Source organism: Mytilus galloprovincialis, chromosome 4 (assembly GCF_965363235.1).
Source record: "Mytilus galloprovincialis chromosome 4, xbMytGall1.hap1.1, whole genome shotgun sequence".
Lineage (NCBI taxonomy): Eukaryota > Metazoa > Mollusca > Bivalvia > Mytilida > Mytilidae > Mytilus > Mytilus galloprovincialis.
In genome coordinates this window covers 21,560,045-21,580,193 of record NC_134841.1, presented here as the reverse complement: position 1 = coordinate 21,580,193, position 20,149 = coordinate 21,560,045, and the positions used below count along the sequence as shown (strand labels likewise).

The window sequence follows — 20,149 nt, the reverse complement described above, 5'->3', positions numbered from 1 at the left end:
ATTTGGTGTACAGTTTGTACTTGTTTTGGCTTTCGATCTTTTTTCATCAGAGCGTCACTAGTGTGGACGAAACGCCCATATGGGGTATTAAATTTTAAACTTGGTACCTTTTGTTAGCTATTATTCGTATAGTTTATCTGTCCTATATGTTTTCCCATTTATTTGTATTGTAGTCCTATCATGTAATGTTGTCATTTTAATGTTAAATTTAACATTGCCATAAAAGGAGGAGGTTTGGCATGCCTCAAGACTAGGTATAACTCAACATTTTGTGTCGTAGCTCTCCTCTTACATTTTATGTGTTCCCTCAGTTTTAGTTTGTAACCCGGATTTTTTTTTCTCAATCGATTTATGAATTTCGAACAGTTTCAAACTACTGTTGCCTTTATTTATTTAACATCGGATATTTCGAAAAACTTTTTGTAAGCTTCAGAATATATAAAAGGTTGACAAAAAGAAAATGTGCAGGAGCATAAATTTGACCCTAACCTTAAAGTTATTGCAACAGAAGATTTTAAAGTTTTAATCTTTAGCATTATACCCCATATGCACAGAAAAAAGTCCCATAAAATATTACTTGAGGAAACTAAATATCACGATTTTAAATTCCTATGGAGATTTGCATTAAGAAAGGGAGATAACTCTGCAAAAAAGACAGAAATATCAATAAAAATTGATACAAAATTATAACTTTATCGCTTCTATGCAACAGAATGAATTGATTCTTGATATTTAAGCCGTCTTTAGAGTATAACAAACATCTCTAAAGGTGTTTTCATATCTTTTATCGAGCTGCAATCTAGATTAAGTAATTCATTAGTTGACCATGTATTGAATTTTTCAAAATGTCAAGGTAAAGAATCTCAAATTTAATAAAACATAATTATGCATATATTCTTCTTTTTGTGGTTTAAAGTTTCTTTAAACAAAGTAGATGCAGAACAAATATATTATACAGATATAAGCAATACCAAATTGTCACATTATCTTTTCAAAATACTCACAAAGCCACAAATTTGCAAATTCTCCAATGAAAAATGCCCTTTTTTAAATATGCCAATAAAACTTTTGTTTTGTACATTTCATGAGTAGAAGACGCTATAATATAGTCAAATACGAACTTATAACCCCGTCAAAGTATCATACTTTACATAAATTTTAAGAAAATTAACAAAAAAAGACAAAAATAGACTCATTTTTTCCCCTTCCAATGTAAATTTCCATAGGACATTAAAAATGCCGATTTCGAGTTTTCCTCAAGTTGGATTTTATGGGACTTTTTTTCTGTGTATATTTAGGGTTTAATGCTATATATTACAACTAAAACATTTTCTGTTGCAATAAGTTTAAGGTTAAAACTTAGTTTGACTGGACTAAACATATTTCCAAATAATAGTAGCGATATGGTGTATTCTTTATCAGCATTAATTGGAAATGTAATACTTAATTTCGTTTAATATTTACAATTATGAGAATTAATATATTTATTGTTAATTATTTGTTTAACTTTTTACAAACCTTTGTTCACTTACTGTGACACGAACTTTGTTAACTCACTGTGATACATTTTTAAAAATTTTTCTCGTTAAATGTTGTTTTGAATATTTGTTGAAAATATCAAACATAATTTGGTATATGCCATCTTTTTTCTCTTGCTTGAAAATATGTGATCAATAGATTATTACGTGTCATTTTCAATATGGTCCGTATAATCAGCCCCAAACCCATATCAAGTCCTCGGGCTAAAGCATCTGGCTTGATATTGGAGTCTAGGGTTGATACCAGGGCCAATATGGAAAATGCTGTGTGATAATTTATAATTATCTTTCATTGCAAGAAATAGATAACAGGTCAGAACAATAAGTGAAAGAATGTTTAATCAATATCTCTTTACATCAGATACTTGTAGTAAGGTATTTGCTTTAATTGTATTCATTTCCAGAATTTCTCCGCCCCTAACTGCTTCTTGATAAAAGAGAAGCAAAAATTACTAAAGGGATATTTAAACTCAGAATCAAAACATAAAACAAACAACACCATGGCAAAAAAAGACAGATGACAGTAACAAAAGATTAAGACAAAAAAACAAAGGACTACCATCGGTACTCTAGAGGTGTTATAATATTTTTTTTCACAAGTGGCACCAGTTGGTCTTTTAAGTACAAACACGGGGATAAGACTATTTCGGTAATTCATATTTGAGGAGAAGAGGACAGTAACTCGTTATGACAATTTATGAACACATTTGTCTTAATATGTAAAAATATTGTTACAGAATGATGAATATGAACAAAAAGTAATTAATATAAAAAAAAATGGTTGAACATGACAGTACAATAGCTTTTTCTGATTGAGTGTTCAACGATCAAAGGTAAGGGTCAAAGAGGAAAGATGATTTTTTTTATACTGGATCTTTATGCATTACATTGCTAAATGTTGTAAGGCGCCTAGGGTAGTTTTCATATCATATAATGCGTTGTAAGATAAAAATTAATAATAATAGTTACATTAAAACCATCACATATATGATCTAATCAGAGTAAAACGAGTCATTAATTTGTAAGTCTCTAAATAGTTTTTCCTTTATAAACATGATCATATGTTATTTTGTAGATACGTCAAAGATTTGAATAAGATAATCCGAAATTGCAAGATTATTGCAGCTAAATGTCCAATCCGATCAAAATCGTAAAAGAAAATTATTCAGCAAAATATACATATACTAATTTCGGCAACTGTTTTGAGTTTTCTTAGTTTTCTTAGTTGTTTCAGAAATCTTATTGAAATAGGCGACACAGTCCTACAGTATGATATCAATAGCTCACATTGGCAATTCACACAAGCTGGTCAATGTATGAAGAACATCATAACAACAGATACATAGCTTTAAATATTTTTTATTTACCCAAAATAATTATTGCCATTTTTCTGGCATCCTCTACAACACAGGCCATCTCCCTCAGTTGGTTCACATCCAGTACAAGGAACATCTTTATACGGATTTTTGATTGGACAGTTCTTTGGAACGTTACAACCTATAGCTGTTATAAAAAATGAAATCTTTTAATAACAGTGAAAATTATAAAAAAAGTGGACAGAAATGTGTTAGAGTAACAAAAACAAGTAAAAACACCCAACTTTAATTCTAGACGAGTTGTCAACAGCGGCGAAGCCGTGGATAACAATGAGTTGTCGAGGGGTACCAATCTACTCTATCACCCTCTCAGCTATGTGTTATTTAATGTATTATACTGAATGTCCTGGACATGACTCCTATCATCATTGTCTTTTACAGATACATTATATTTAAAAGTATTTTCTAGGGACGTCACGTTCATAACAACGTTACGGGTATTAGAACAATCAACATAAGTGAAGCAACCCCCTCGTGTTAGCCAATCAAAATATGACATTTTAACGTGAGGTATAATAATGTGATATAATATATCAACTTTTTTCAACAATTTAAACTTTTGTGTACTAAAATACAACCTGTCTAAACAAACAATCAAAACGTTCTCATACAGCAATGTGTATATACTTATAAAATACTACCAAATCACAATGGAAAAATGATTAACAAAAGTTACGCACTATAGAACATACAAGACTTAAAAAGATGTCTTTTCGAAGCAATACCAAATGTTTAGCTTCTCTCTTTTGCAAAAATACCTGTTGACAGTATAAATCCGACTATCAAAGAGTCCGTTTTAAAAACTATACTTTACTTATCTTCCTCGAATAAGTCATTGTTAAATATGTATAAATCATTGTTTTAATCTTGCATATGGATAACGAAGACACAAAACAAGGACATAAACAGAAACCTAAGGAATCGTATGAACTCTAAAAAGGAGTGAAACTGGATGTATTGTCAGTAATGAACGCATAACCTGCAATTTTAATTCACATTCACTAAATATATTCAAATCTGTAACATGAAACACAACATTTGAAATTTAGTTTATTTACACGTTAAATCTGTAATCTGATATAAAAGAACTGAAAACTTTTATTTTATCAAATAAACTTAATGGTACTTACGTGGAACGTTTACTACAAACAAATCAAACAAAAGAATATTAGTATTCACAATTGGTATAAGATTAATGTTTACCACAAGTATTCGTTTAGGAACGTTTACTACAAACAAACCAAAACAATGTTATTAGTATTCACAATTGGTATAAGATTTCTTCAAAAATCGAATTCAATTTACCGCTATTGAGAATGGAAAGTATTATCTATCATAACTGTATGCCTAACTTTCATTCAAGACTCATTACTAGTGAAACAAAAAAAACAGTAAACTCATAATAAGGTCTTGCGTCCAACTTTGTTTTTTGTAGATTCGTGTTGCTATTTTTTTTAGTTTAAAGGTTAATAATTACTGTTTAGCTAGCAAAGCAACCAGGTTCAATCCACCATTTTCTACATAAGAAAATGCCTATACAAAGTTAGAAATATGACATTTGTCATCCATTCGTTTGATGTGTTTGAGCTTTTGATTTTGCCATTTGATAAGGAACTTTCCGTTTTGAATTTCCTCGGATTTCTGCATTTTTGTGATTTTCCTCTTTTCGTATTTTGTTCTTTTTCACCATACTATTGTGTACTATAATATGAATAATGTATATACCTCTCTCTCTATGTGTTTTTCACGGTAATTCCTATCTCAATAAAATGGCATTATTTCATATTTTACTTTTACAGATAATTGATACATACCTTTCATAGCTGTTTGTCCTACAATGAAAATCAAAAATACATCTAAATAATTGCAAGTTATAAGGTGTACATTTCAAACCAAAATATGTATGATAATCCAATCTTAGAAGTAAATTTTAATCTAGTTATATGAAATTGCCTGTCCTGTGATCGTTACACTGACGGTTTTGTTTATTTTATGTAAAGATCCATTACATTTTGCGCAAAAAAAACCCATTTGGAGTGAAATAAGAATTAATAAAGAACAGAAGAAGTTAATAAAGCATTTCTTAAACTCACTTGACACGCCTTGGGCTGAAAAAGAAGAGATGTCAGATTATAAGATGTAATTTTTATGTTTTACCCGTTAAAATACATGTAGTTATGAACAGTTAGATATTGACTACCCTGGCGTCCATGTCTCGTCATTTGAAGCCAACGCTAACACATGAGACAATATGCCAACGGGACTTTTATAACTATCGCCGCGGGAAACAAAACGATGATATTAGTTAAAGAAAAAGAAAAAAAATCAAGAATATTCTTTTATTCTTCTTATTAATAATTGAATTTATCGTTGCAGCTCTACTTGAATAGAAAATTATAACCAGCTGTAGATAAAAACTAAAATACAAACAACTGTCAATCTCTAATTTTTCATTAAAATTTTATCTCTTGCCATCTTTGATACCTGCATATGTAATTTGATACGCTGGCTTCAAGAAACAAACAGTTACCAGCGTTTTGGATTTTTTTCTACTAAACAAACTATCTTACAGATTGTAAATGTAGTACAAACTAGATCGTTTGATATCTTTTTTTATACAATACATAACTTTTCTATACTACCATAGCTTTTTTTGACTAGTTATTGAATGGTACCTTCGCATTTTATAGGTCTTCAACTTTGGAAATACATGGAATTGACCTGCAATTCTGTGTAAAATCAATTGAAAAAAAAAGAAAAACAATTGCTTTCTTGTCAGGTTTTTTTGTGAAGTGTATTATGTATTTGATTATTAAAATTGTTTGTCGGGAGCTGACATCGTTGTATTTTCATATGCAATGATTTTGATATCATTCACGCATATTACTTTTACTTGGTCGATGGAGGTTACCATGAACCTGCAAGGTTGTATTCAACCACTTGCGAAAAAATCTCAGAGTATGTGCCATTATGAATCTGCTGACAGACTGTTTCCTTTGAAACAAAAGAGGAACGAAAAATACCAGGAGACAGTCAAACTCATAAAATCGAAAATAAACTGACAACGCCTTGGTTAAAAAGGAAAAAGACAAACAGACAAATAATAGTATACATGACATAACATAGAAAACTAAAGAATAAACAACACGAACCCACCAAAAACTGTGGGCGAACTCATTTATGTGTAGGTCTATAGACCATTATTCTTGATTGAATTATCTCTTTCGTTTAAACAAACTTACCTGCAAACATAGCTAATGACCAGCAGTCTTGAGCACCACACACTTCACACAATGAGGGGGTATGCAAATAACTTCCTGAAATGTTAACTAGATTTGAAAATAGTCATTATGATATTTTTGTTATAACTATTGTTATATTCAGAAATAAGCATGTAAAATGTCTTTAACATTGTTGCAATGAATTTGATGATTTCTTTTAAATTTGACGGATACAAATGTTCCAATATATCATAATATATCATAAAATGTAAATTAAAAAAAATTCTGAATTTCAAGGACTACATTTGTCAGGGTTTATGTATGGTATTGATATAAAGATTTTTCTACACTTTGTAAATCTTTATAACAAGAGAATAAATGTGTCTTTTTCATTAAAAATTCGATACTTGATTGTGCCGTCGTGCACAATCAGCTATCATCAACGTGTCTTTTGGAACCCATATTTGTTAACATGCTTTGGTCCTTGGTGTATACTTATCTCACCCCAAATAGCATGTTATTGTAAATGTGTATAAAGAAGTTACATTTGACCCTGTTTTTCCAATTTGCCTTTCAGAATCTGAAGAACTATGGGTAATCTCATTATTTGTACACAAAAATAAAAATAACGTTATGTCATTGGTTGATTGTTTGATACGTTTTCAACTAATCACAACGTGTTGATGACGCTTTTGAAAATATTACCCAGAATGCATTAGATTCTGATACGGCCAATCACTTGCTGCATCTTATGTCCTCATTCCTTAGTTTTTCCTTGGTCAAGGTAATGTTCATCCTGTTGTTAATTGTATCGGACAGATTTGGGTGCAAATAATTTTATTACAAATTATTTCTATATGCATTTGGGAGATTTTTACCATGTGTTGCTCGTTGTATTTTATTTGTCTTGGTTGTCTTTTTCAGTGAGTCGACTGATAGAAGTTGGCGAGTGTATTTTACTGTCCAATGTTATTGGTTATTTTTTCATTTTATGTATTATGTTAAATTGTATGTATTATGTTAAATTATGTTTAGTATGACGTCCATTATCATTGAACTAGTATACATATCTTTTAAGGGGCCAGCTGAAGGACGCCTCCGGGTCCGGGAGTTTCTCTCTACTTTGAAGACCCATTGGTGGCCTATAGCTGTTGTCTGCTCTATGGTCGGGTTGTTGTCGCTTTGACACATTCCTCATTTCCTTTCCCAATTTTATGTATATATTTCATGTATTTATTATTAGTCATAAATTACTTACTAAAGGGTTTTTTATACAGAACCACATTTTGGCCTGAAAGATCAATAGCCATCTCTTTTAGACATCTAAACCTCCTAAATCCTGAACTGAAATCAAATCAAATCAAAATACAAAAGGATCGAGCGAATTACGTGATCTTTACTGTTAATGTTAAAGAAATCCCGCTGAATATGTGTCACCACCATGCGAATTCATACTACGTCAGATATTCATATTTTGAAGCTGAATCGCACATGTCGCATTAAAAACTGAATCTCCCCGAATAAGAATGTAAAACGGGAATAAATTTTTGTTCTGCGTTATTTAAACGAAGAAGTCAGTTGTTTCATGACCTTTAAACAGCTAATGTTTCAGTTCAGGCATATTGAAATGTACATTACAACAAATATATTAAAAAATCAAATAATAAGCTGTCTAATTTCAATGCTAGTATATTCAGATTTAGATAACAAATTCGGATAATTAACATGCATGGGTGAACAATACAAGCAGGACACGAAACAATAAATGTTACAGCTAATGACAATTAATTGTAATTCCTTATTCTTGTAAGTATTAACTTATATTCGGAACAGGATCATCTCGGCTCTTAAATGATAAAAAATGAAATAAAGAACTATTTCCCTTTTCCAAAAATATTTTCGAAAAGTTAAAAGAAATCCTGACTTGGAAGTTGAAGAACAAAGTCTTATTTTTTTTCCATTAATAAAGTATTTTGAATGATCATAATAATAGATTACCGTTGAACGATAAACGGTCCATTCCTTTCAAAACACTCCCTCGTTTTGCCTGTTCCTTGTGAAATTGCCAAAGTAGGATGTTTGCAATTGAATTGAATAATTGCATTTTTCCCTGGATCGTTAATTTTGATATATTTCTCCACCTCCTGCCTTCGACATGGAAAATTGCACAGACCTTCAGCTACAAATAAATTTAGAGTTAAAGTCTTATTTTGATATTTTAAGATATTATTCGTAAAAGTATATACCAACGTGCAGACATTATACGTTCAACTATTCTGGATAACCATATGTTATGGTAATTTTCTGTACAAAGCTAGAACAATGTTGTCATTTACCTCAAAAACTTACCAAACCTTTAAACAGACTTATTCGCATGTAAAATATGTTTCGAAACTGTTGTTAAGTCACTAAAGATGGCATTGCTTGGAAATGATATTGATTCAACCATAGGTGAGTTGCATTGGAAAAAAAATCATTTATTCTATAACAAGTTGTTAGCATTATTCGGATTTTGTTTATCTCTTTTGATTTATTAGTGCATGATACTTAATCCGTAACAGGAGAAATTTAAGTGGATTTTCGAAAAATGAAGATACATTTTTCAACTTGATAAATTTAATTGAGGTCTGGAACTGACAAAGTTAGTAACTGCTTGTAGTACATGGTTAATTTATGTTAGTTTCTTCTGTAACATATTAAAACGTGAGACTAGGACTTTTGTATAACAGAATTTTACTTTCCATTTATCTGTAGTCATACCTCATTGATGCAGACATATATATCTTCCTGTTAAGACATATTATAGAATTGGTACTTCTAATCAGGATTTCCTTAATAGAGGGGTTGTGCTTACAATGCAGCTATCAAGCCGATATGACATGGTTAGACCGTTCGTCATATGGTCGTTTAATGTCTTTTCAAAGAATCTATCTAGATGGGTTTTTTGTTTATTTTTTAGAAACATCTGTATGAATTCGGATTCATATGAGTACCCAAAAAAATCAAGTCGAACAGTATGAAAAAACAAACGATTTATGAGCAAGATCAATATTAGCATGAAAGCATTTAAACCATGACGACTTCAAAATGTAAAGTGTTGGACTCTGAAAAAGCATCTTGTTCTGACAAATACAATGCAAGCGAAGTTTAAAAATATTTCAAACATTAAAAATTTGCATGATATAGGTTTAGTAAAATATATTTAATAATAATTATTCACCCCTTCAAATTCAAAATAAAACGCGTTTTAACATGTTGTATGAAGATTTTTTGCCCTTATACAATTTACTAATATTGTGTTGATGTGAACTTTTAATTTAGTTAAAATAGAAATCCCAATTCTCTATTAACAGCCATAATGGTTCAATTTTGTCAAAATAAGCTAAGAAACATCGTTGATGAATTATTCACTTGCACGTGAATAATTCGACCTAATTGAATTCGTATGCATGTGAACTTCAATTAAACCTCTTAGCTAGAGATGGATTATGCATGACTGATGCGTGTTATGCTATTTATAGAAAAGTGTGTCAACACTAAATTTGAAACAAAGGTAAATCATTGAATTGACTGATTCGATTAAAAAAAGATAATTGTTATACAGGTAAAATTAACTTAATGTTTTCCCCTTACAATTGAAATCAAACAGACTTGGAAAAATCATTTGCACGAGGTCCATATAATTATATATATTAAGATTTATGTTAATATCGTGTAATTTGACTATCTGTTGTTTTCGGGCTATGTTAAGAGGAGAACAATGACACAACAGAAACACTACATTAAAATGTAACACACATAGAAACGTTAAGTTTCCCATGCTTTCCTGTGCAAAACAAGATTTTGATGTACAATTTTAACACGCTACAACTATATGTTAGGTTTTGTATCCCTTCGATTCATTTTGTATATGACTTGTTATAACGTTTGTCATTGCGTTGTATTGTAAATTAGAATATTAACAAACGAAATACATATATCCATAAAAATATTGCGCGGCATATTGGCTTACTATAAAAGCTTCCGAATCAATACAGAGTGTTTCCAGAACAATATACATTAAAGGGGCACTTATGGAACGCCAACACTGTCTTGTTATGACCATTTCCAGTATATGATGTGCATTTACCTTAATATGGTGTGCAATTGTCATCATATGATGTGCAAACACCTTTATATGATGTGCAAATATCCTTATATGATGTCAAACACCCTTATATGATGTGCAAACATCATTATATGATGTGCAAACATACTTATATGATGTGCAGACATACTTATATGATGTGCTTATATACTTATATGATGTGCAAATGTATTTATATGATGTGCAAATGAACCTATATGATGTGCAAATGTATTTCTATGATGTGCAAATGAACCTATATGATGTGCGAATGTACTTATATAATGTGCAAACATTCTTATATGATGTGCAAACATTCTTATATGATGTGCAAATGTACTTATATTATGTGCAAAGATCCTTATATGATGTGCAAATATACTTATATCATGTGCAAATATACGTATATGATGTGTACATATCATTATATGATGTGCAGTTACCATTATATTATGTGCAAATATCTTTATATGATGTGGTTGTGTCATTATATTATTTGGTTTGGTTTACTTCATTATATGATGTCGAAACGTCATTATATGATGTGCTTTCATCGTCCTTATGGTCAATGAACCTGATTACGATTAGAATGATTACTGTCTACGTCATAACTGATTCCGATCTACTTCTGTAAACTATAAACCCAGCTAAAATATGTGTTTATCGCTAGCGAGAGTGCAGTTAATAGGAAGAATGAGACAATGCAATTTAACAACATCAACGTTTCAAACATTTCGGAGGGAGATTAAGATCAATTAATACAGGAGCTAATTGGAGAAATTTGCGGCTGTGACGAAAATATGATAAAACACATTTTGAGGTTCTTTATAGGTTCCTATTTGGGTTAAGCAAAGGCTACGTGTTGAAGGTCGTACTTTGACCTATGAGTGTTTACTCTTACAAATTATGACTTGGATGGAGTTTTCTCATTCCTATTCATTACAAAATACATCATTGAACTCACAGTCAGTTTTAAAAATATTTCACAACAATAGCTATAAAATGATCTAATAATGCATAATATGGCGTGATGGTTTGTTTTATAAAATGTTATTAAATAATATAAATGGTGAGATGTATAATGTAGTGTTACTCCTCCAAAACCATACAAAGTCGGAAATATTTGTGATATGACGTATACATGTAGTGTTTTGTACTTCCTTAATTTGTCTTTGAAACAATCTTTTTTTCCACAGAAAAAGCCAAAATATCCAAATTCGGAGACTGCATGCTTAATCCACGTACTGTCCGCAAAATGCAAAATGGTCAGGTTTGGTAATCTTCACATTTTTGTATATACAGATTGTTTATTTTCAACTTATTTAAATGAAGATTTTTTTAATTGCTAATACAATTCTGTAAATTTGGCACAACCTTTTCCAACTTTTGATCCTCAGAGCTGTACAACTTTGTACCCCCTTTTTTGACTTTCGAACTTTTATATCTGGGCGTCACTGGTAAGTCTTGTTTGGACGAGGCGCGTTTTTGACGTAATGAATTTTAAACCTTGTGCCTTTTGTTATCTATTAAACATGTGTTTCTTTGCCTAATACGTTCTCCTATTTATTTGTATTGTAGTCCTGTATTATTATGTTGTCATTTTAATGTTATATTTAACAAGCCATCAAAGTGCGAGGTTTGGCATGCCACAAAACCAGGTTCAACCCACCATTTTTTTTAATGTTCTGTACCAAGTCAGGAAAATGGCCATTGTTATATCATAGTTCGTTTCTGTGTGTGTAATATTCTTACGTTGTGTTTCTGTTGTGTCGTTTGTTTTCTCCTATATTTGAGTGTGAATTCACATTACTATAAGACGTGTGACGGTACTTTTTTATCCCAAATTCATGTACTTGGTTTTAATGTTATATTGGTTATTCTCATCGGATTTTGTCTCATGCTTAATCCCTTGCTGTGTGTGTTATATTTTTATTGTTGTGTCGTTGTTCTCGTCTTATATTTAATGCGTTTCCCTCAGTTTTAGTTTGTTACCCCGATTTTGTTTTTTGTCCATAGATTTATGAGTTTTAAACAGCGGTATACTACTGTTGCCTTTATTTGAGTATGTCAACAGATTTGGAGTGGCGTCAACAGTTTCTGAGATACAGAGGGATTGATTCCTGTTGAAGTTTTTTTGATTTTATTTTTCATCCGATAATATGTTTTTTTTTATTGTGAACTCATTTTGATCCTTTTCGGTATTGTCAAAGGATTTTACGTAGTTCTTACGGTTATTTAGTTAAAAGGGCAAAACAAAAACCCACTGAAAATTAGATTTTGCCCCACTTTTTCAATTTAGGGTATTTGATATTTTTATTTTTCGACAGAGATGAATTAAGTGATGCCCGTCTTTTGCATTATGTTCCTGGTTTCTGTCTCTTTAAATCCTTACTGTGTCCACCTTATTACAGTGTCCACACTCTTTGTTTCAACACATGCCCAATTGTTCCGCGATTTCACTGGCATCTTCTAGAAGATATAATTCGGAATACTTTGATTGCTTGTGAAAATGGTGTTCGACAAGGAGAAAACTTATCACGTTTTCTATTTTCTTTACTTTTGATTGACTAAAAAATTTTCTTAGTGAGTAAACATTTTATAGGACTTAACAGAACTATATCAGAAGATCTGGAAAGAGAATTAGAAAAATATCTTAATTTGTTTAATATATTGTGTCGAGTACTCGAAAACCAGTCCCAAAGAAGCTTTGTTCATTTAAAAAAAAACCAACAATATAAACACATGCGTTTGTCCTCCTGACTAAAGACTTTTGAAATAAATATATAAATCGTGAAATTGGAATTATCTAAGTCTATTTGATTTGATATGATAGATTTAAAATATATGTTTATCATCGTTTTTACCTGTATAAGAAAGATTTTTGATGATTGAATCCGTCAATCAAATGAATTACTTTTTTTTTCACTTTCAATGTTGACATTCACATGTATACAGATTCAATGAGGTCGAATTATTCACTTGCATATGAAAAAAATCATATCCAATATTTCTTAGCTCATTTTGACAAAATTGAACCATACTTGCTGCTTAAAAGGAATTATTATTTCACTATTTCATTTTCATTAATGATTGAACAAAAAAAAAAAATCATATTTTAGTTTTTTTTTATGTATCACGCAGCTAGGGCCCTTTAAATTATAGTTTCCTACTACAAATTTCGTATGACAACTTATATATCATCTACCCAAGTCCATGGTTTTAATGAAAATGTGTTTTCTAAGATTTGCTTAATAACATTCTAACTTTGAAAATTTAATTTACACCTCTTTCTCAATATTTTGAGAGTAACATCAAAAAGCTTTACTTGGCAATTTCTTTGGTTGCTGTCACTTCTCGTTACAATATACATCATGTACCTTAATCATGTTTGTAATCCTTATCTGTCATTGATCCTGTTCAAGGACATTGTATTTCTGTTAAAACAAATACCGTTGCTGATTTTGTTTTATCATTGCTTCTAGATTGAAGACATCAGAATGGTGTATAAGTATACAAGGATATGCTTGTAGTAATAAATGGCCTCTTTTCATTTGGAATTTTATTCGATACATTTTCGATTTATTTTGATGCATTTTATTATGAATTATTAAAAAAAATAGAAGAGACGAAAATTTAAACAATTTTTTTTAAATCACTCTAAATTATTTTTGTTTCTCTTTCAAATTGATACTAGGCGGGCTTATATCTCAATACTCAGATAAAGATGTTCAAAAGTAATAGAATAAATATGCATTAAAACGGCCTTACCTGCAAATACAAACGTTATGATTAAAATTAAAACGTTCATCAACATGATGATAAAATAACCTTATCAGTTCCTTTTGGTTGTAGACTGGAAAATAACTGATGTTAAATAATCGTGTGTGTCAATATGATTAAGGCTATGCATGCATGCATGTTTTTGTTGATCAATTATACTTTTTATAAGTCTTTTTGATCATACTAGCTTGACATATTGTACATGTTGTACGGTCACCTTTCAAAGTAACTGATTTAGATTTATTTATATGCACAAACTAGAATTTATTGTTTCCTAATTAATCATGATCGTCAATAAAAGTTATTATTACATTCGTTCACAAATGATTGATATTAAAATCAACTTTATTATTAGCAAATATAGAATTTTAAATAACTCGTAGCAAATTCCACGTCAACAGTATGTCTGATGTATTGCAGGTTTACAATGCCAGAAACAATAATAGTATGTTTAGATATGAACGTTCAGCTTATTACATCGCTGGCGTTTATTTTTTTTATTTCCTTGATATAAAAATTCGCTCCTTAATAAAGGATTCTTTATATGACTCAGACTTAATACTTGGTGTTTCCTTACATTATAATACGACGAATGACACATGTGGAGTAATATCTGCTTACCCTTCTCGAGCACCTGGGATCACCTTAAGTTTTGAGTGTTCGTGTTGCTCAACCTTATGTTTTGTTTTTGTTGTGATTTGTTTACTATGGTTTGTCTTTTTTAGCCATGGCGTTGTCATTTTATTTCCGACTTTATTAATCTCTTAGCACATGTTTTGGATTACTTCATGATTTTGATTCTTTGTTCATATACGCGTTATATAGTCTTTTCGAAGATTGAGACAAATGCAGCGGGTTAAATTGGTCTAATATTACAAAATGAACGCTTTGTTATGAAAATTTCATATAACAAAGCATTTTGGATGCACTAATTTTATAAAATTTATTTTTTTTTTTCTAAAAGAGAAAGACCAACCTCCGCTGAGTTGTTTCACACAAAATAAATGCACGTTTGACAGATCATCGTCTGATACGACTTGTGGTTGCTTATCCATCTTAAAATTGAAAAATTGTAACCCTTGTGAAATGAAGAGCAATAGCTATCATAACAGGTAAATGCTCTTTGTGTAACTTATATGATACGACTATACACTGTAATGTGCTGACATGAATTATCATTGATATGGTCACATTTATAGATTTACTGTTAACAAAACTTTTCAATTTTTGAAATACTAATACTTTTCTACCTCAGAAATAGAAAAGAGGGACGAAAGATAACTGAGGGACAGTCAAACTCATAAATCGAAAATAAACTGTCAACGCTAAGAATGAAAGCAGACAAACAGACAAACAATAGAACACATCACACAACATAGAAAACTAAAGAAACAGCAACACGAACCCCACCAAAAAATAGGGGTGAGCTTAGGTGATCCGGAAGGGTAAGCAGATCCTGCTCTACATATGACACCCGTCGTGTTGCTTGTGTTATAACAAATACAGTAAATAGTCTAATTTGGTATGTCACATTCATGAAAGGGAAGGAGATTATAGTTACGACGTACGGAACATATCTGATATCATTTGTGAAATATTACATACATGTAACGGTCAACCAACTCATGATGGCGTCCGTTAAATTTACGAAGATATGAGGCCGACTTTACTATATCTGTTGTATTCTTTATCTCTAGTTCGATGGGATAGATGCGCTCAACATAGTCATCAAATTTTGAATTATTTAGTGAAAGAACGTCATCTATATAGCGGAATGTAGAGTAAAAGGATATTGCTAACTTCTTATCTTTCTTCCTTAGAATAGATTACCTTAGCTGTATTTTGCAAAACTTTTAGGAATTTTGGTCCTCAATAACTATTTTGGATTCGAGCGTCACTGATGAGTTTTTTGTAGACGAAACTTGCGTCTGGCGTAAATACAAAATTTAATTCTGGTATCATCTATGATGAGTTTTCTGTACATTCTTTTTACAATTCTAACAAAAATGTTCTACACATTAGTTGATATTCCTGACTTGATTCCTTAATCATGATGATTGTAAGTCGTTTCATGGAAGTATGAACCATACCATGCAATCTCAAAATGCTGATGTATAGAGCCTCTTGAAATGCCCCATTGTAGATTATATGTTTTAAATATCTCGAACTGATATAAATTAGTGGTGATTAGTGTTGTTCTTGTGTGAAAATTGGTGAAGAATTGACTTCTTTCTTTATTGTATTTACAAAAATGGATTAACTTTATATTTTTGATTGTTGTTTTACTTAGATGTTGATGAGCATATGTAAATATGTTTGTGTAATGTTTTTAATGTTCGTATAATATAAAAAGTAAAACCGTAAAATAGGCAATACAGATAATCAACAGTCAAATGAGTGTGTAATATAAACGTACTTTAAAATTGAAATAACAAAATACCTAACCCCAAGAAAATGTTCTAACTATATGTAAGCTCATTTGTAAACAGGGTTCTCCAAATTATATCTTTCTACAAAATACCCGCAGCCGCAATCTTTATGGATTTCCGCCATGTTTAGATATTTACCTATAAAATAAGTAAGAATTACAAAACTAAAATTAGTAAAGTAAAGCTATGTATTATTTTTCGAACGCAAACATAAATCATTTCATTTGCATTGTAAATTTAGACAAAATGCTCCCACCACCAGCATGCACCGCTGAATAACTTTTTGATTTTATGGTCACCTACGATAGTAGAGGGGCATTTTGGTTTTCCATCCACCCGTCTGTCCCGTTTCAGCTTAACGTTTTTGGTCAAGGTAGCTTTTGATTAAGTTGAAGTCCAACCAACTTGAAACTTAGTGCACATGTTCCTTATGATATAATCTTTCTAATTTTAATACCAAATTAGAATTTTTACCCCAATTTCACGGTCCATTGAACATAGAAAATGATAGTGTGAGTGGGGAATCGGTGTATTGGGGACACATTCTTGTTAGTCTATGATTTAATATATGATATTAGATTTTGAACTTATGCAATACAGAAAAAAAAATAGATTCTACAACATAAAATGCGTTCAACTCCAAAAATAAAATATTCCGTCTCTTTTGGCGTACAAATTATTATTCTATGATAAGTTTTTTACAACCACAGGATTAGTACCACTGCTGCTTAAAATTTCCTCCTTAAGGATAATTTCAGTCCAGTAGTATTGTAGTCTTGCATTATAATTGATATGTTGTATAAATTAACAATTTACAAAACTTTGACATTTTAAGGATATTCTAGCCCTTTTCGATTACCTGAGCTGTATTTGGAAAAACTGCTCGGAATGTTGGGTCCCCAATGTTCTTTAACTCAATACTTTATTTGGCATTTTGTATTTTTTATTTGAATCTTGAAACGCGCTCCTGACATATTCAGGTATACTTGATTGTTTTTTTTCCCAATCATATACACGTTTTTAAAACAACTTTATTATCTACATACCATAATTGGATTTGTACATAGAAAAATAGCGTTGTCTCCCTTTTGTCGTTTTTGTTCTGTATAAAATTTACAAATGGCTTCCCTTTCACTTCATGAAAAAAGTCACATAATGTAACTGTTCAAAACAGTGTTTTGAAAGAGGGTGGAAGATACAAGAGGAACATTCAAACTCATGGCAAAACTCACAGTTAAATGATCTGTACAATTTAGTTGAAATGAATTGAACTAATCAGATTCTATGTGCTGACAGGTAATATTTACAGGTTTAATGCCGTACAGTATGTTTTAAGCCGGGTTATATCAAAACACAACAAACTTCGTTATAATCCGTTTTGTAATGACTAAAATTTAGATCAAAACACACTTCATATACGTTGATATTAACATTACAAATTCGTTTAAAGTAATGATATGCCTGAACCTGGAAAAATCATTGTTGAGTTCATCATTTTGTAAGGCTTTTTTACGTATAACATGTTTAAAGTATTGAATTGTTATATTCTACACTGCTAATTAAAATTGTACTGTATAATAATGCACATGTTTAATATTTGTCAGAAACCAACTCAGGTAGAAATATTTCACAAAGACATATGTTTTGAATGAAAATTTTAATTTATATGCTGTAACGACTATTATATTATTTATTCGAGCGTTTCTTTGTAATGAGTGTGTTCTTATGAGTGTTTGTGCTGTATTTCTGTCATGTGTTTTCCTTTTTTTTTACTCAGGTAGGAATATTTCACAAAGACAAATGTTTTGAATGAAAATTTTAATTTATATGTTCTAACGACTATTATATTATTTATTCGTGTGTTTCTTTGTAACGACACACTTAACAATTGATGACGCTGGCGTCTGCCGTCTAATATATTTGCAAATTCTGACGCTGACGCAAGAAACTACACATCATAGTCTCGTTTTTACAATAAGTGCTGACGGCTTGAAACAACATATTCCAATGCGGTGACCTATAATAATTTACATCATTTAGAGTGTTCTGTTTCAATTTATATATCTTGCTTCTAAGTCATTGACATTGAAAGCTTTAATCGGAATAGGAAATCATAAACATTTGCAGAAAAAAAAATAACAGTTGTTTGCTGACTGGTACAATGAACAGAGATTTAGAGTCATAAATGTAACCTGGTTGCTGTTGGTTTTTTATTTCTTATTTTCTACTCGTCCATCGTGTAGAAGGTTGCCAACATGGCTCAACTAATATTTTCACCACAAGACTGACCAAAAGACAATTGTTATGTTTTTCTATTCCTACAAGTACATATTATAACCGAAACCTGGACAACTTCCTACAAAAAATCCCTACCTTCTTTCATTCAAACACCAACGCTCAATATTATTATTTACTAAATACACTCTCCTAAACAATTCTGGTTGTTATATTAACCAGCTATGTTTGGTTTTCTTTTTTAAATTTATTACAATATAAATCTATCTATCTATCTATCTATCTATCTATCTATCTATCTATCTATCTATCTATCTATCTATCTATCTATTTTACTTAATGTATGGTATTGAAATATTACAGAGGTGTATTTGTTCATTCGTTTCTTCATCATATTCGATTTATGTGGAAAAGAACTGTGTCGTTTTAAGTTGAAAGTTCAATACTATTTGTATACCATTGTACACAATCAATGGTTGTTTACGTGTCAAATTGAATCCACAGTTATACACATTCTTGTTCATTGGCCACTACTGGAAAGTTATCGCACTGGCAATCTTATCAATTCTCTGTTGAACTGCATACTGGGATGCGATATTTTGCAAAAGCAGTTGCGATGACATTAGACCCTTTTATCAAATTTTTGCACTCTCCTATATTCCTCATTCGAGTATACAGTCATTCTGATGGTAATCGTATTTAACAAATGTTGAAAACTAATCTAGATAGGCATTTGGAAGGACAAATGTTGCTCGTTGTTTAATTCTAGTATAGTCGGTCATCAGAGGTTGATGTGGTCTGTTTTATTGTCCAATATTTCTGTTTTCCTAGTTTTTGTATTACGATGTATAATTATAAAAACGAAGATTTTGAACAGTCCAAATAAAATATAAATTAATTTCAAACAATATATTTTAAATGCTGAAATGACAATTTGTTAAACCGTCAATCTAACCCTTTATATGTGATTAATAAGTTTTTATTGTTTAAATGCTTGTTTGTCATGTTTGAAACAACCTTGACGATAATAAGTTATTTCGTTAGACACCAATTCTGTTGTATAGCTATATACTTTTTATATACTTTTGTATGTTATTTCGAAGTCAGTTAAGGTTTTATGTCTGTTAATGTCCGGACCTTGCAAATTAAGTTTAAAGTATTGATAATACTAAGGATTTTCTTATCCAAGGCAGAGATAACCTTAGCCGTTTTTGGCACAATATTTTGGAATTTTAGGTCATAAATGCTCCTCAACTTTGTATTTGATTGACTTTCTAATATTTTTGATCTGAGCCTCACTGATGAGTCTTAAATAGACAAAACGCGCATCTCGAGTATTAAATTATAACCCTGATATCTTTGATAACTAATTTTATTTATCAAAGACCGAAGATTTACCATTTTCTTTAGGTCTAAGTTTCCGGAGTACTTATATTATATTAAT

At 30.7% G+C, this 20,149-nt stretch overlaps 1 protein-coding gene across 1 annotated transcript; it reads right to left on the bottom strand.

Moving 5' to 3' along the window:
• Positions 1-2,881: 2,881 nt before the first annotated feature.
• Positions 2,882-14,142, bottom strand: LOC143070531 (uncharacterized). Its single transcript, XM_076244784.1, has 8 exons — positions 14,030-14,142; positions 8,134-8,314; positions 7,394-7,479; positions 6,157-6,231; positions 5,008-5,022; positions 4,729-4,746; positions 4,045-4,056; positions 2,882-3,041 (listed from the first exon to the last, which is right to left on the bottom strand). The coding sequence occupies exons 1-8, from the start codon at positions 14,073-14,075 to the stop codon at positions 2,902-2,904; spliced, it is 573 nt and encodes a 190-aa protein (XP_076100899.1). The 5' UTR covers positions 14,076-14,142; the 3' UTR covers positions 2,882-2,901.
• Positions 14,143-20,149: the final 6,007 nt, after the last annotated feature.

Coding starts and splice junctions, on each gene's coding strand:
- LOC143070531 (XM_076244784.1), bottom strand. CDS start 14,075: ATGTTGATGAACGTTTTAATTTTAATCATAACGTTTGTATTTGCAG. Junction 7,480..8,133: donor GGACCGTTTATCGTTCAACG/GTAATCTATTAT, acceptor ATTTGATTTCAG/TTCAGGATTTAGGAGGTTTA. Junction 6,232..7,393: donor TCTGTATAAAAAACCCTTTA/GTAAGTAATTTA, acceptor TTAACATTTCAG/GAAGTTATTTGCATACCCCC.